A 17,215-nucleotide genomic window follows, 5' to 3' on the forward strand; every position below is an offset into this window, starting at 1 on the left:
TCCCATTAGAGGTCTGGGGAGACCTCTGCCACACCGAGATGAAGCTCAGCCCCACACAGTGTCTGGCAGAGGGTGATGAGAACGGCACATTGTCTGCCTAGTCTGCACAGAGGTCACAGCAGGGAGAGCATCTGCTAAGAGAATGTGAATGGAGGAAATGACGGTAATTGCCTCATTAAAGAACGCTGGCCAAATCATCACAAGAAAGGACAGAAAACCCACCTAAAAATTAGACATTTGGGGTTAGAATTTTTAAAAGTGAAAAAAAAAATTGAAGAGACTTGGGTATACTATTGTTTTTTTTAATTTTCATGGGTGCTCCATAGTTTAACAAAAACATGGAAGCAACATCAGTTACCCAGCTGTAGCCGTTAGTTGTTGTTCAGAGTATGGATGCAAATTCACAGCTACCCAGGGTACAAATGGGAAATGAAGGGCTGTGGGAAATCTCTAACAAAGGATCAACACACGAATTTTGAAATTACTATACGAGAAGCAAATCATTAGATAGCTTAAGAAATGCTTTTAAAGAGGCAGGATATAAAGCTTTAAACAGCACATTCAAAAAGACAAAGCAGGAGAAAAGAACAAATTGTCTCAATGTTTGCTTTTTCTTCTATTTTCTACACCCAACTTAAAAAAAAAAAAAAAAAAGTCGCCTTTTCTTGCAATTCATCAGTGTTACCCAGAGCTGCATGCAGTTCAGGAACTTCCAATTCTGAGGCAGTAAAAGTACATTATTTATCTAACATTATTAATAAGTATCTTATAGTAAATATTAAAAAATGTGGGTTTTTCAAAATAAATAAATATCGAAACTAGTCATAAATTAAACTAAACTGCTATTGAGACATTATTTTGCATTTCCTGATATTTTGAAGTTAAGTTGTATGAACTTCATCTATATCATACAGCCTAAATGTAGTATGATATAATAATACCCTAAAGTTAAACTTTTTTTCTGAATCCAACAGGCATGGTAAAATTAGCTTGTTACACCCATAAGCCAGGTTTAAAATAAGCGAGCTATTTGATGACTTTGATGTTTTGCACCCAAAATGTGCTGGCTAATTTTTCCATCCCATTTACCATTCCAGTCTTTAAAGTGCCTTAATCTCCTGCCCTCAGATGTTGATCTTGTAAGAATAGGGGTCATAGGTCAGCATAGACAGACCTCAAAGGATCTGGCCTATCAATTCATGCCTGAAAGATTTCTCTGCCACAATAGGAACCTACTAAACAGCAAATTCCTAAATCTAATCACAGAAGTATCAGGGTGAAACAGTTATTTATTGGAATCCGTTGATTTACTTTTTTTTTCAAACATCTCTAGCATCTAAATAGCACTGAATTTTCTTTTGGAAATAGGTTTTGTGATATAGTACATGTGAAATAATACCACTGAAGGAGTTCTTAGAGTAAAACAACAGAGTCTAAGCATGGGCTTATTATTTTCAGGAATGCTATTAAGATTACAAAAGCTGTAGCATTAGATTTCCCACGTAAAGTAACTAGAAACCTCCAAATTATCCTGTGGAGATAATGAATGGGAACATTCTAACAGTGCAGAAGTGGACTGAGGGAAGAGCTACCACCACCCAATTCACAGCTCTCCTGTTCTGATGAAGAGGCTGCCCTGCAAACACTTTGCATGTGGAAAAGAAAACATACAGCTCTTCACTAGGCAACATCTGCTGAATCTCCTAAATCCAAGTCTCTTCCAAAACTTTCTTATAAATTTAAAATAATCTTGAGTCCAATACACATGCTTGTGTAAAATCAACTATCATACATCTCCATGTAAAAGACCAGGAGTGTGTGCATGTGTGTGCTTAGCTCTTCTGAGTTTAAATTAAATATCATATAATTAGATTCTATTTATACTCAACCTGGTCTTTTTGGCCAAAAAGACAACATATCATAATGTGTCATTTCAATATTGACCTACCAAGCATGCCAAATTCGGAAACAAGCATAAATAAAAACCATCCTGAACTAAAGACTCTTAATAGTAAGAAATAAAGGGATTTTCTGCCTTTCCACTCAAAAAACCTTAGCAATTAATATTCTTTAGAAACAAAATACTACTTTAAGTTATGTAGAAGATGAAAAAGTACTCATATGCTAATATAGTTTAAAAATTAAATATTACATCACATTCATTTGAAGCACTGGAATATTCTTATTTTTTAAAATATAAATTACTTAAAAAAAATCTAAGTCACCACTGCTGAAAAAGGCTTTCCATAATTATCAGAGTATGGTTGGATCAGAAGATGTGGAAGGTTAAGGAGAACAAAGACAACAGTCACTGTGCTAGGGACGGGACAGGATTAAAAGAGGGAAAAAGTGAAACCGTAAGCAGACAAGTCCCAGAAACAGATGTCTATACCCACAGACACATCTTCCCAACATGAATTCACTACAAATGTTCTTAAAAGTCACATGTGTGTCATTTACTAGTTATTTATCAAGTCACTTCATCTGCACAAAGATTTCTAGACCAATTTTGTCACTGCTGCAAGTCAGTTTAGTCATTCCACAAATCTGTAAGTATAAACTAAAATTTTATAATGAAATAGTTAATTCCAAAATGTAGTTTGACAGAATTGTGTCACGTAAATACAATGGCAGACAAAATAATCAGTTTATTAGCCTACCTAAAATCTGTTAAAATTGACTTCTTTTTTCATAGTAAACTGTGTTCTTTAGAAAAGACTAGGCTAGTTCTTAAGAACAAAGCATTAGGTCTCTAATTTCTCACCAGCCATCTCCAGTTTATAATGAGGAAAGCAACAGGGTTTTCTTATTCTTATACTTCTGAAGATGAACAGAAAACAAACTAAGTAGTAAATACAAAATTATTTTATCTAACATTGTAAGGAATCTTTTCTAACATGGAAGACTTTCACGCTCGCCTCAAACTCATCAATCTGCCTATCTCTTCCTCCAAAGTACTGGGATTAAAGACATGAACCACCATATCCAACTTTCAAGGAAAAAATTCTTAAGCATGACATCAAATGAAGACTAATTAAACTTTCTTCATCAAAATAAAAAACTTTTACTTTATAAGATTATTTACAAGAGAGGAAGACAAGCTACAGAATAGAAAAATATTGGAAAATATTTATCTGGCAAATGTCCTGCATCCACAGTGTATATTAAAAATTCTCAGAGTACTACTGAGAAAATAAATAACTCAGAAAAAAATGGGCAAAAATACAAACAGTTCATCAGAGGATAAATATAATAGCATCAAAATACCATGTTCAGCATCAGCAGCCATTACTGAAATGAAATTCTAACCACTACAATTTACCCTAATTATAACCATGACCACTACATATAGAGTAGCAAAACTCAGGTTCACTTGAAACGCATCAATTATTGGCAAATATGCATAGCAGGTGGCTCACATACTTCTGTCAGGGATGCAGGAGAATATGATTCCTCTGTAAAAACAGAGTTAAACACACATCCATGACCACCATTACACTGAAATCCCATTCCAAAACCCAAGACTAATATTCACAAAAACCTGTACATGAATCTTTTTAGATGCTGTTCGTAACTGTCCCAGCTAGAAAATACCCACAATACCTCCACAGAAGATTTAGACAGACACTGTTAGAGCCTCATAACGGAATACTAGCCAACAATATAAAAGAATAATGTACTACTGATACATTCAACATCTCAGATAAATTTCAAAAGCATTATAATAAAAGAAAAATGGAAAATTTAAAAGGTTGTGAAACATATCTGTTCATATGCCATTCACAAAAACAAAATCAATAACAATATGTAATACCATGTTATTGGTTATCACAGTTATAGATTAGGGATGGGTAGCTATAAACAGCAGTGTGAAGTTTTTTATTGGGGAGGAGGGGTTACTGACTGTTCTGAGTAAACCTTGATGGTCAGAGGGGTAATGTAGATGTATAAGCATTCACAGAACTGTGCATAAAAGGAAAAATGGTTATTTATGACAAGTTGATAAGTAAAATCAACATTCCAAACAAGCAAAACATACAAAGATATACTAATATTAATTTTTCTCTTAAAAAGTTTTTTTAAAGATTTATTTATTTATTTATATGTAAGCTGTCTTCAGATGCACCAGAATAGGGTATCAGATCTCATTACAGATGGTTGTGAGCCACCATGTGGTTGCTGGGATTTGAACTCTGAACCTTCGGAAGAGCAGTCAGTGCTCTTACCTACTGAGCCATCTCGCCAGCCCCTCTTAAAAAGTTTTTAACTGGAATTCTGCCTTTTTCTGCTTCAGTGAACCAATGCAACTTACCTACTGTCATTTTTTTTTTTAAGTATCCAGCATTAAGACCAAGGCCTTGTACATAACAAGGCAAGAACTTCCCCATATCCATGTCCTCAGCCCTAACATTCTTTCAAAAATTTGAAAACTCTAAGTTCAAAAGTTGCTTAAGGGAGTATCTAAATACTTAAAAAATATCATAGGAACCTGTTAAACAGGTATAGAAGCTATCAAGAAGATGTTGCTAGAAGTGGAAATTTGAGCACTGGAGTCAATAAAGATTCTATAGATTATAAATCATGGGGAAATCTAGAAACCAATGGCTCTGACTAAGAAATAAATCAAAAACTTTCAGTGTAATGAAGAATGGATGACTTGATGTCTTAAGACATCTTCCCCGCAACAAAATGTTTACTAATTACAAAATGAAGTGGAGAAGTTTGCCCCATAACATTTTGGTCACATGGTTAAAATTAAAAATTATCACTAGTGGGAAAATTTAATGCCTCTGTGGCATCTGATGATAGAATAGCACACAACATGACTGCTGTGACAGCCTTACTGAAAATGAATAACCTCAATCTATCTTTGAAGGGCTAGCACACAAACACAAACTACAATTTGGATTCACCCCAGTGCTTCAAAACTCATACCTTTCATTCTTTTATTGACTTTAAGTGAATAGGCAGACAGAAAGAATTTGGTTAAATTCAAGTTTCAAAAAACTTAGCACCGTCCTCCTAATTTATAAGCAATGTAAGAGTAAGAGAAGCAAGTTTAGGGACAGTGGAATGAATCTATTTGATGGATTCAGCATTTGGGGTCCATTTCCAAGACAACTAACACTGTCTGTTCAAGTTACTGTCACAGACTACTCCTGAAACAATGAACTATGTAGGGAAGTACTGCTCTAAATAGCATGACATCTAAGGCATAAAAATGAACTAAAGCATGCTTGTGTGTGGGTCTAAAATTACATTTGTTTAGCTACTGTGGATGTCAGTGTGTACATGTTGTAGGCTCATGAGTGCATGCAGACCATGGAGCGAGTATGAAGACATGAGACAACTTGTAGGATTTGGTTCTATCCTTCCATCATGTGGGTCTCATGAATCTTGGGTGGTTCAGCCACCTCAACAATTAATTGTTTCATTTTTGAAACAGGGTCTCATATATCCCGGGCTATTCTTAAATTTGATATACAGAGAAAGGATGGCCTTGAATCAGTAGATCATCAGACCTCTGTATCTGGAATACAGATTTAGAGCTGGAATTATAGTGTATATAATGAAGCTTGTTTTTGCAATGCTGGGGATAGCTCAGGAGTTCATGCTTGCTAAACAAGCACACTACCAATTAAGCTATATCTCATGCTCCCAAACACATGTTCTTTATCTGTTGTCTGTTTTTTGTTATTTTTTTAAGTCATAAAACACAAGTTTTGGACAAATGAGGAATATGTATGTAACTATGTATGTATGTATGTATGTATGTATGTATGTATGTATTTTGCAGTGCTTGGAATCAAACCCAGGGCTTTGAACATGGTAAGCAAGCACACTACCACTGCATAGCTACATGTCCCCAGCCCTAAGAGATGTTAACATGGACTATTACCTATTAGGGAATGCATTATATGATAAGTGGGAAAGTACTATGGAATTTGTAACACATATTACAATGTACAATATATGAAGTGTATTTTAACATCAATATGGAGGAGTGCTGACTGCACTGCTTTTTCTACTTCCCTGTGTTTTGAAAATGTTCATGGTAGGAAGTAAAGTAGAAGAAAATAATAGTCATAGAATGTATTGCTGACAATATAACAAATTAATCCCAAAGCAGCTGGTTTAAGATACAATAACAAGGGCTGGAGAGATGGCTCAGTGGTTAAGAGCACTGACTGCTCTTCCAGAGGTCCTAGGTTCAATTCCCAGAAACTACACGGTGGCTCACAACCATCTGTAATGGGATCTGATGCCCTCTTCTGTTGTGTCTGAAGACAACAACAGTGCACTCATATATATAAAATAACTAAATAAAAAAAAAAGATACAATAACACAATAAAATAAAGTAAAATAAAAAGGGAAAATAAACATATAGAAGCATTATGAAATTCAGAACATTTTATAAGACTTTTTTTGGTTGTGTCACACATTTTGGAATAAGCATGAAATTTGATTAAGAAGTCTTATAATAATTATTTTGTTTCAGGAAGTACACATGACTAATATTCACTGAAGAAATCAATAGTCATCAAAGCTCTCAAAAAACAAATCACTGCCTTGGTAATTATCATAGCCATTAGTTGATAAAACCCATTTCTTTACTTTTTATATATACTCTTCTACGTATTTGTATGTGGTATGTACACATATGTATGCAGGTGTGTAGGATTGCAGATACATATGTGTGAATCCATGTGGAAGCCCAGGGCTGAAAAGGGATCTTTTTTTTATTATGCTCCCCCTTTTTATTTGACGCAGGATCTCTCAACTGAACTAAAGTCCACTGATTCAGAATCTAGCTAGCCTGCTTGCTCCAGGGACAAACTGGGCACTGGAATTACAGGCAGACTACCACACACACACACACACACACACACACACACAGCTTTTATATGGGTACAGGAGAAGTGGACTCTGACTGTCAAGCTCTTTAAATACTCAGCCATCTTCCTATCCCAAGTTCTACTTCTTGCTACCTTACTGTTAAATCTGCCCTCATTCTCCTCAGGGATCCCCATGCTTATCTGAACATTCTGTTGGAGGGCTCCTTATATTTGTTGTTGTTTTGATTGAAACAGGGTCTCACTATGTATCCCTGGCTGGCCTGTAACTTCCTGTCTAGATCACACTGGCCTCAAGTTTAGTGTTTTCAAATGCTGGGATTGTAACACCTCATCTGGCCTGTTTTTCTAATATTTTATAAAAAGTGACACGTGGAAAACTAGAGTTGCTGAATCTGGTGACAAGGATTACAGCATCTTGAACAGAACAAAGGAGTGGGAGTCATCAAACATCAGCTGTGTCAGTGTTAACCAGAGTAAGACAAGATGTCAGCAACTAGAACAGTAACCATGAAGTCTGTGCTGGTGAGAGGAAACACAACAGGCTAACTTTACTCTAAATTCATGTGAGTTTCCAGTACAGCCTTGAAATCTTTTTTTTTTTTTTTCTCACAATGTGTATACCTTCTTTCTTGGTAAGTCTGTCTGCAGCAAGCAAGCAGAATAAAATGGTACAATAGGTCATCTAGTTCCATCTTCATATCTACTTACCTGTCTGGAGGTCAGGCAGATCTCAGAGCTATGCTTTACATTCTGTCTTTACAACCACTCCAAGAAGTCACTGCAGGCACCACCCTCCTCTCTCCTGCATGCTGAATCTTTCCTTCCTATTACAGAACACTTACATGTTCTGTAATTTCCTAACATTTAGAAAATGCACCCCGTTCTGCTTCCTCTTCTCCCACTCTGTTCAACAAGATCCCCAGGTTTTGTTCCTACCAGTCTACAGAGCTGTTCTTGCCATGTACATCTGTGACTTCTGCGTTGCCAAGTGGGTGAAGGCTCAGTGGTCATCTCGATCATTTATAATCAGCATCTCCATACAGCCCTGATATTCACCTCCTTGACTTCTCTTTCCCCTCTTCTGGAACAAAACCCATTCTAGAAGACCCTCCAGTTGTCACTGCTTTCTCAGTCTCTTTCACTGCTCCTTCCCAGTACTACAATAACCCAGAGCTATTCCTCTTTCCTTGCATTATGGGTATAAACATCATTTCACCAACTGCTGCACAAACTTTATTTGCAGCCCATATTATGTTCCTATCCACTATGCTTGTAACCCTCTGGAAGACTCATCACACCCCAAGCCCATCCTGCAGTTTTCCCCATCTTGGGAACCGGTCCCTCCTTCTTTCTTGTTGCCCAAGCCATACAAACCTTGGAATAATCCTGGAGTCTTCTTCTCTCACAGTCCACATCTGATCCATTAGTAAATCCTGCCGTCTCCACCTTCAAAACATACAGGAATTTTGTTCACCACTTCTATGTCTACCACCTCAATCTAAACAACCACCATCTCTTTCTGGTACACTGAAAAACCATCCTTTACTGATCTCTCAGCTGCCATCCTTGCTTCTGCAAACTACACTAAAGTAACAGCTGCCACGAGGTACTTTAAGGAATGTTACAATTTGAATCTAAATGTTTTAGAGAAGCTCATACTACGACTTGGCGCAAGTGCGACAGTGTTCAAAAGTAGGGACTATGTATGGGAAGTGACATCAGTGGATTAATTCAAAATAGCTTAATGGGTAATTGGAAACTTAAGGAGGTGGGGCCTAGTTGGCAAAAATAGATCACTGAGGATGTACCTCCTGGGTCTCTGCCAACTCTCTCTCCTTTCCAACAGTCATGAGGTGGATAAAATACAACATTTCCTCTTTTAAGTTAATTTTATCAAGTATTTTGTCATAGCAAGGAAAACCAAGTGTAAAGAAGTAAATGATATTACAGATTACATTGCTTTTTAAACTAAGCCTAATGACTTTCCATTTTTTTCTATAATTAAAGTCCACATTCGCAGCAGTCAAATGTTACAAAACAAACAAAAAACAGTGAGGTCCGTAGCTATATAATTAAAAAAAAGACTAAGATTCAGTAAGCTGTCTCTCTTTTATTCGTTGTACTTTTTGCTTTGTTTTTGGACAGTGTCTTAAAACCAGTTACCAAAAACTTTCATATATAAACTCTGGTGCAGATTTTCAGTAGTAAACATTTATCCGAAGCATATAATCAGAAAACATTCCAAACATGTACACATAAGAATTGATACAGTGTTGCTGACTTCAAAGCACAGAAAACAGATTCAATTGCCCTGACAGCACTGTTTGTAATTTTGGCAGATTCAGATAGTGGGAATATATGCAGGTGTTAATGAGTGACATGCAAGAGTCAGTTTAAAAAAAATCTCATAAATTTCAAAACAGCATAAATTTTACGACTTCTGTCTACAGTTGGGATTTCATGTGACTTTCTCCCTAACTTCAGGTTTTTAATGTTTGGATTTTAATGTGTGAATTGTCATTTTAAAGCTCTCTTTGGGAAAAGCAGGTGGAGAATGAAAGAAACTGTTGAGAGAGAGGCATTTCCTCTGAGAATCTGAGCTCCTCCTCTGACCTCCAACAGTCTGGGGAATGGTTGTCAAGCACTATCCCACACCACTCTAACTTAACTCAGTACGCTGAAGACAACCCAAACCTCAAGACAAGACTTCTTCCTGACACAGTCTATCCAGCTACACACTGAGGACAGTTTTCACTAGGCTCTATAAAACCCATAAAAGCAAAAGAATAAAAAAAAATTTAAATATTTTCCAAATTGAATAGACTCACAAATAAGCCAGGTACAATTACCTATCTCCCTTTGGTTTTCTCTTTTGCAGGGTCTTCCCTTTAGGTCTTCTTTCACTTCCTAAGCAGGGGCTCCCACCTGGGCCTGTTACCCGTATTGACTCAAGGCCTTTGGGGGATTTTTTAAATGTAAATTCCACTGGCTCTCCTTCTTTCAAGCTTCTAAATCCTTCCATGAAGAGTTTGCTCTGTAAAGAGTAGGGAAAGAGAGAGAGATCAGCTTATTACTGTTTTATAAATCATCTGTATAATTTAAGATTATCAAAGCAAGAAATTCTGTTATCTATTACAAAAATATAGTTTTTATTTTATTGAGGTTTGATAAAGCTTACAGTGCTGGCAGTTGAAGTCCTATACCACTTGTAAAAAGCAATTCAGAGATACAAAAAGTTAACTGTCTACATTCTTTGTCCCATCAATTTTACCACAAAAATTCTATTAGAAAACCAGAGAGATGACTTGGTGGGTTAAAGCACTTGCTGACACACTAACACCTGAGTTCAATTCTCAGGACCTACATGGTAAAAGGAGAGAACTCACTTGTCATGATCTTCACATATGCACTTATATTCAAACCTACAATAAGTTTAAAAAAAAAGCAATACAATTAAAAAAAATAAGATTCTACTATACATAAACTAACAGAAATTCATTTGTTTTAAAGCAACCACAGTACAGTCTGGTAGAAATATTACCTCTGCCTTAATAACATTTTAATCCATTGATTAAACAAATTGTACTTGAGCTATATAATTATTATCAAGATTACCATTATTAAGATTTTTATTTAGCTTGGGGCAGGTGGTTCTTCTGTTGCTGCCCTACTGCTCTCTTTGTAGTATAATAAATAACTTCTCCTTTTGCCTTAAAAGAAAAAGATACTTAACATCACATGTATTAATGTATGAAGATAAATATGTAATATTGTTAAGTCTAAAAAATATATATGTATATATGCCTACCACAATGCCACCAACACTTTTATTTTTATTTTTCAGATTATAATTCATCATTTCCCCCTTCCATTCCCTCCTTGCTGTTTCAAATCCGTCTCCTCTTTCTTCATTCATTGTGATTACACCTATATATTAGGTAGAACCTGTCCAGTTGCTCGTATGCGTGTTTTTAGTGATAACCACTTGGTATTGGGTCAGACATACAATTTTTAAAGGCATATAATTATTTTCTGTAGAGATGGGGTACAGAGCAAGACATTAAATCATAGTGTCACTTTCTCTACTCTGTTCTAAAGCAAAAAATTCTATATGATTCCTAATTGTGTTTTGGAGCATTTTATACTGAAGCAATTAACTTTTATAATTTATAGTTAAATTATTTAACTTTTTCTCAATTACAAAATTATAACCTGAATTTCAAACACCCCTTCACTCTTCTAATAAAGTTTTTTCATCAATGTGACTATGAATATTCAAAATGTACTAAAATAATTAAGTCATTAGCTTTTTGTATTTACCTATCTAAATTCCTTTTTATGTATTTTGAAAATCCAACTTGGAAGACTATGCCACTTGTAAGGACCTTCCTAATATACTATGGAAGAGTGCAGTTTGTAAGGACTTTTCTGATCTATTGTGGAAGACCATAACAGTTTGTAAAGACTTCCGAATTAGTTTGGGAAAAGAAAGAAGCAGTTATTGTCTTTTCTGCTGATGCATAAAACTCAAGCACTTTGATTTCTCAGTAATGGTGGGCCTGAAAACAACTGTAAAAGCAGGGTTTGGGTTCTTGTTAATGTGCAAAAGGCTTTCTCTCAGTAAACAGCTACCTTCCATATCAGTCAGCAAAAGAACTGTCCTCCCCTTCCCAACTATCTCCAGGATAAAACTTGTAATACTACTTAATGCCCTGACTTAGTTGATCAGAGGCCAGAAAATCTCTACTCCAAGCCTACAGTCCTAAAACCATCTGCTAGGGTTCAGATGTGCTTTGTTCCATGCTGGCTCCCAAGAATTCACAGCCTCAAGTTAGGAAACAGTGTGAGGGTTTGTGGGGGTTGGGCCTATTAGAAGGTCCATAGGTCAACTGGACTCTGCTTTCCAAAGAGCTTTCAGACTTCAGTCTCTCTAACTTCCTGTTTTGTAATGTAATCTCTTGCTCTCATGTGCATTCCTGTCATGATGCTATCTAGCTACTGGACCTTTTCCACAGTAGAAACAGTGCCGCAACATCTGAGCTTGTACTTTCAGCCTCCGGAACTGTGAACTCCATAAGTCTATGTTATTTGTAAAATTTGTCTCTATTACAGTAACAGTAAACTGACTCCTAGATACAGCAGTCCTTTTTACTCCTAGATTGCTTCTTAGAGTTTCCATTACTTAATAGTAGTTAGAAAATACTGAATGGAAATGTTCAGAAATAATGTATAAGCTTAAGAAGTAAACCAATTTGAGTACCATGATGAGATTTCTGGCACCCCATGCCATCTGACAAAGGATGAATCATCCCTTCAGTATCCTGTGTATCCACTTCCTACCTGAGCCATCAGGGTTAGCAGATCAGCCTGAGGTACTGCACTGCTTCTGTTCAAACCACCCTAATTTAACTTAAGAATGACCCCAAAGGAAAACAGTCATGATGCTGACAATACAGTTATGCTGGAATGAGCTATAATATGAGTCCTTTAAGTTAAAAGGTGAAAGGTAATGACTTACTAAGGGAAGAAATCAGTGAAAAAATTCTCTCCAGGAAACTCCTGAAAGGAAAAAGAAATGTACCTTTCATCTCCCACTGTAGAAGTTAGGGCCATAGAACATAGTGCTTAGTAAGGATGAGAAGGGCACTGGATTTGAAAACTCGCTTATGTAAAGAAACACAGCACATAGAGGGTTTGGTACATTTTTTCGCCTGAGTCCTATTCCAGCATCCAATGAGAATCTTAGAATGTACATACCATATGAAATAGAAGACTACTGTAATTAAAAATAACCCAAACAATTACATGGGATGCATAATGACATTACTTCAAAATTGAATGCAAAAGGAGACTATTCATTGTGAAAATAATGTGGTAAAAGAAAAAGGAAGGGGAGGGGAGGGGAGGGGAGGGGAGGGGAGGGGAGGGGAGGGGAGGGGAGGGGAGGGGAGGGGAGGGGAGGGGAGGGGAGGGGAGGGGAGGGGAGGGGAGGGGAGGGGAGGGGAGGGGAGGGAGGAGAGGAGAGGAGAGGAGAGGAGAGGAGAGGAGAGGAGAGGAGAGGAGAGGAGAGGAGAGGAGAGGAGAGGAGAGGAGAGGAGAGGAGAGGAGAGGAGAGGAGAGGAGAGGAGAGTTAGAAAACAAAAACAAAAGCAAAAACAAAAACAAAAACACCCCTGTTTCTAGCACAGGTCACGTGACAGTAAAATCTTTCAGTCTGAAGTCAGTAATTTGACAGACCTTTTCTGTTGTCTGATGGAATGTAGGGAGGGAAAGGGCTGCCATGACTACCACAAATCATCTCTGTGAAAGCTATTTGAATAATTCTTTTTTAAAAGTAAGTCAATGAGTTTATTGGCCTAGCTTACATAATTATGGGTGAGTAATTGCAGGGGTTGCAGGTGATTGACAGTCAACTACAGTCACTAAAATATTAGCACAGCAAAGATGAGGACCTCTCAAAAGCTGCCTACATAGAGCCTCTTCTTGTTAGCTTGGCTTTCCTTCATACACTCCACCTCCTGAATCTGCCTGCAGCTGGAGAAGGGTCAGCGCAGCGGGATGAGAACAAGAAAGAAGGGAGTTCCCATATCTTAGGTGAGAAGATCATTTGAGAGGAAAAGAAGACGACAGTCATCTACAAGCCAATAAAGAGCTGAAACAGAGATCTCCTCAGCTCACAGATGAAGCACACACTGCTAATGCTCTTATCTCAGATTTGGAGTCTGTAGGGCTCAATACAGCCAAGTCAACAAACACAACAAACTATTTGAGAGAATGGAAGGAAAAAAATCCAATTATCTCAATAAAATGCAGAAAAAGCAACTGACTAAATTCAACAGGATAAAAATGCTGAACAAAGCTACAGAAAAACATAGTTAAACACAATAAAAACAACTTTTAATAAGATAACTGTTAACATTATAGCAAACTGGGAAAGGCTGAAAGGTCCTTGCTAAGATACAGAACAAGACAAGAATATCACTTTCATCATTTGTATGTAATACTGAGAGTCATAGCCAGAATAAACAGATAGGAGAAAAAAATCAAGGGCAAAAATTTAAATTGGGATGAATGAAGAATTCAAGCATCACTTTTTGAAAATGATGTGATCTTATATAGGAAAATTCCAAAAGCTTTGCAATTTTATGAGGTCCCATTTGTCCATTTTTGATCTTACAGCACAATCCATTGGTGTTGTTCAAGGATTTTTCTCCTGTGCTCATGTGTTCAAGGCTCTTCCCCACTTTCTCCTCTATAAGTTTCAGTGTATCTGGTTTTATGTGAAGTTCCTTGATCTGCTTGGACTTGAGCTTTGTACAAGAAGATAACAATGGATCATTTTGCATTTTTCTACATGCTGATCACCAATGGTATCAGCACCATTTGTTAAAAAATGCTGTCTTTTTTCCCCCACTGGATGGCTTTAGCTCCTTTGTCAAAGATCAAGTGACCATATTGTGTGGGTTAATTTTTGGGTGTTCAATTCTACTCCATTGATCTACCTGCCTGTTACTGTACCAATACCATACACTTTTTATCACTATTGCTCTGTAATACAACTTCAGGTCAAGGATAGTAATTCCCCCAGAAGTTCTTTTATTGTTGAGAATAGTTTTCACTATCCTAGGTTTTTTTGTTATTCCAAATGAATTTGCAAATTGCTCTTTCTAACTCTATAAAAAATTGATTTGGAATTTTGATGGGGATTGCATTGAATCTGTAGACTGCTTTCGGCAAGATAGCCATTTTGACTATATTAATCCTGCCAATCCATGAGCATGGGAAATCTTTCCATCTTCTGAGATCTTCTTCGATTTCATTCTTCAGAGACTTAAAGTTCTTGTCATACAGATCCTTCACTTGATTGGTTAGAGTCACAAGGAGGTATGTAATATTATTTATGACTATTGTGAAGAGTGTTGTTTCTCTAGTAGAATTTTTGGGGTCACATAAGTATATGATCATATCATCTGCAAATACTGATATTTTACTTCTTTTGCAATTTGTATCCCTCTGACTTCCTTTTATCTCTAGCTAATTGCTATAGCTAGAGATTCCGGTACTATATTGAATAAATAGGGAGTGGACAGCCTTGTGTAGTCCCTGATTTTAGTGGGATTGCTTTAAGTTTCTCTCCATTTAATTTGATGTTGGCTACTGCTTTGCTGTATATTGCTTTTACTATGTTTAGGTATGGGCCTTAATTTTCTTATCTTTCTAAGACTTTTAACATGAAGGGAATGCTGAATTTTGTTAAATGCTCTCTCAGCATCTAATGAAATGATCATGTGGTTTGTTTACTTTGAGTTTGTTTATGTAGTGGATTACGTTGATGGATTTCCATATATTGAACCATCCCTGCATCCCTGGAATGAATCCTACTTGATCGTGGTGAGTGATTATTTTGATGTGTTCTTGGATTCGGTTGTCAAGAATTTTATTGAGTATTTTTGCACCAATATTCATAAAGGAGATTGGTCTGAAGTTCTTTTTCTTTGTTGGGTCTTTGTATGGTTTAGGTATAAGTGTAACTGTGGCTTCATAGAACGAATTGGGTAGTGTTCCTTTTGCTTCTATTTTGTGGAATAGTTTGAAGAGTATTGGTATTAGATCTTCTTTAGAGGTCTGATAGAATTCTCCAGTAATCCCATCTGGTCCTGGGACTTTTTTGGTTGGGAGACTATTAATGACTGCGCCTATTTCTTTAGAGACTATGGGTCTGTTTAGATGGTTTATCTGATCCTGTTTTAACTTTGGCACCTGATATGTGTCTAGAAAATTGTCCACACCATCCAGATTCCCCAATTTAGTTAAGTTTAAACTTCTGTAGTAGGATCTGAAGATTTTCTGAATTTCCAGTTTCCGATATTATGTCTCCCTTTTCATTTCTGATTTTATTAATTTGGATAATGTCTCTGTGCCCTCTAGTTAGTCTGGCTAAGCATTAATCTATCTTGTTGATTTTCTTAAAGAACCAGCTCCTGCTTTTGCTGATTCTTTTTATAGTTCTTTTTGTTTCCACTTGGTTGATTTCAGCCCTGAGTTTGATTATTTTCTGCAGACTATTCCTCTTGGGGATATTTGCTTCTTTTTGTTCTAGAGCTTTCAGGTGTGCTGTCAAGCTGCTAGTGTATACTCTCTCCAGTTTCTTTTTGGAGGCACTTAAGAGTTATGAGTTTTCCTCTTACCACTGCTTTCATTGTGTCCCATAGATTTTGGTATTATATGTCTTCATTTTCATTAAATCCTAAAAAGTCTTTAATTTCTTCCTTGACCAAGTTGTCATTGAGCAGAGCGTTGTTCACTTTCCATGTGTATGTGTGTCTCCCACTGTTTTTGTTGGAATTTAAGACCAACCTTAGTCCATGGTGATTTGATAGGGTGTATGGGATTATTTCAATCTTCTTGTATCTGTTGAGGCCTGTTTTGTGACCAATGTGGTCAATTTTGGAGAAGGTACCATGAGGTGCTGAGAAGAAAGTATCTTTTGCTTTAGGATGAAGTGTTCTATAAATATGTTAAATCCATTTGGTTCATAACTTCTGTTAGTTTCAGTTTCAACATGTCTCTGTTTAGTTTCTGTTTCCATGATCTGTCCATTGCTGAGAGTGGGCTGTTGAGGTCTCCCACTATTATTGTATGGGGTACGATGTGTGCTTTGAGCTTTAGTAAAGTTTCTTTTATGAATGTGGATGGCCTTGCATTGGAAGCATAGATATTCAGAATTGATAGTTGTTATTGGTAGATTTTCCTTTGACCAGTATGAAGTGCCCTTCCTTATCCTTTTTGATAACTTTTGGTTGAAAGCCACTCCAACTTCTTTCTTGGGACCATTTTCTTGGAAAATTGTTTTCCAGTCTTTTCCTCTGAGATAGTATCTGTCTTTGTCACTGAGGTGTGTTTACTGTATGCAGCAAAATGTTGGGTCATGTTTATGTATCCAGTTTGTTAGGCTATGCTTTTGTTTGTTTGGTTTTTTTTTTTTTTTCAGGGCAAGAGTTTCTCTGTGTCCTGGAACTCACTCTGTAGACTAGGCTGGCCTCAAACTCAGAAATCCTCCTGCCTCTGCCTCCCAAGTGCTGGGATTAAAAGCATGCACCACCACTATGGTCTATGTCTTTTTTATTGGGGAATTGAGATCATTAATGTTAAGAGATATTAAGGAAAAGTGATTGTTATTTCCTGTTATTTTTGTTGTTAGAGGTGGAATTATGTTTATGTGTTATCTTCTTTTAGGTTTATTGAAAGACTACTTTCTTGCTTTTTCTAGGGTGTAGTTTTCCTCCTTGTGTTGGTGTTCTCCATCTATTATCCTTTGTAGGGCTGGATTTGTGGATATTGTATAAATTTGTTTCTG

The 17,215-nt window shown here is 36.7% G+C and overlaps 1 protein-coding gene across 6 annotated transcripts in view; it reads right to left on the minus strand.

The window, feature by feature from the left end:
* The window catches only part of Lin28b (lin-28 RNA binding posttranscriptional regulator B), a 110,399-nt gene that overhangs the window by 39,773 nt on the left and 53,411 nt on the right, over positions 1–17,215 (minus strand). For all 6 annotated transcript variants that reach the window (XM_085842805.1, XM_085842807.1, XM_085842806.1 and 3 more), the window contains 2 exons: positions 9,708–9,892; positions 8,233–8,304 (listed from right to left, as the gene is read on the minus strand). In XM_085842805.1, coding sequence (XP_085698931.1) covers positions 8,233–8,304; positions 9,708–9,892 — 257 coding nt within the window. The remainder of the gene's footprint in view (positions 1–8,232; positions 8,305–9,707; positions 9,893–17,215) is intronic.

Source organism: Mus caroli, unplaced genomic scaffold (genome assembly GCF_978045245.1).
Source record: "Mus caroli unplaced genomic scaffold, Mus_caroli_1 scaffold_9, whole genome shotgun sequence".
Taxonomy (NCBI): Eukaryota; Metazoa; Chordata; class Mammalia; order Rodentia; family Muridae; genus Mus; species Mus caroli.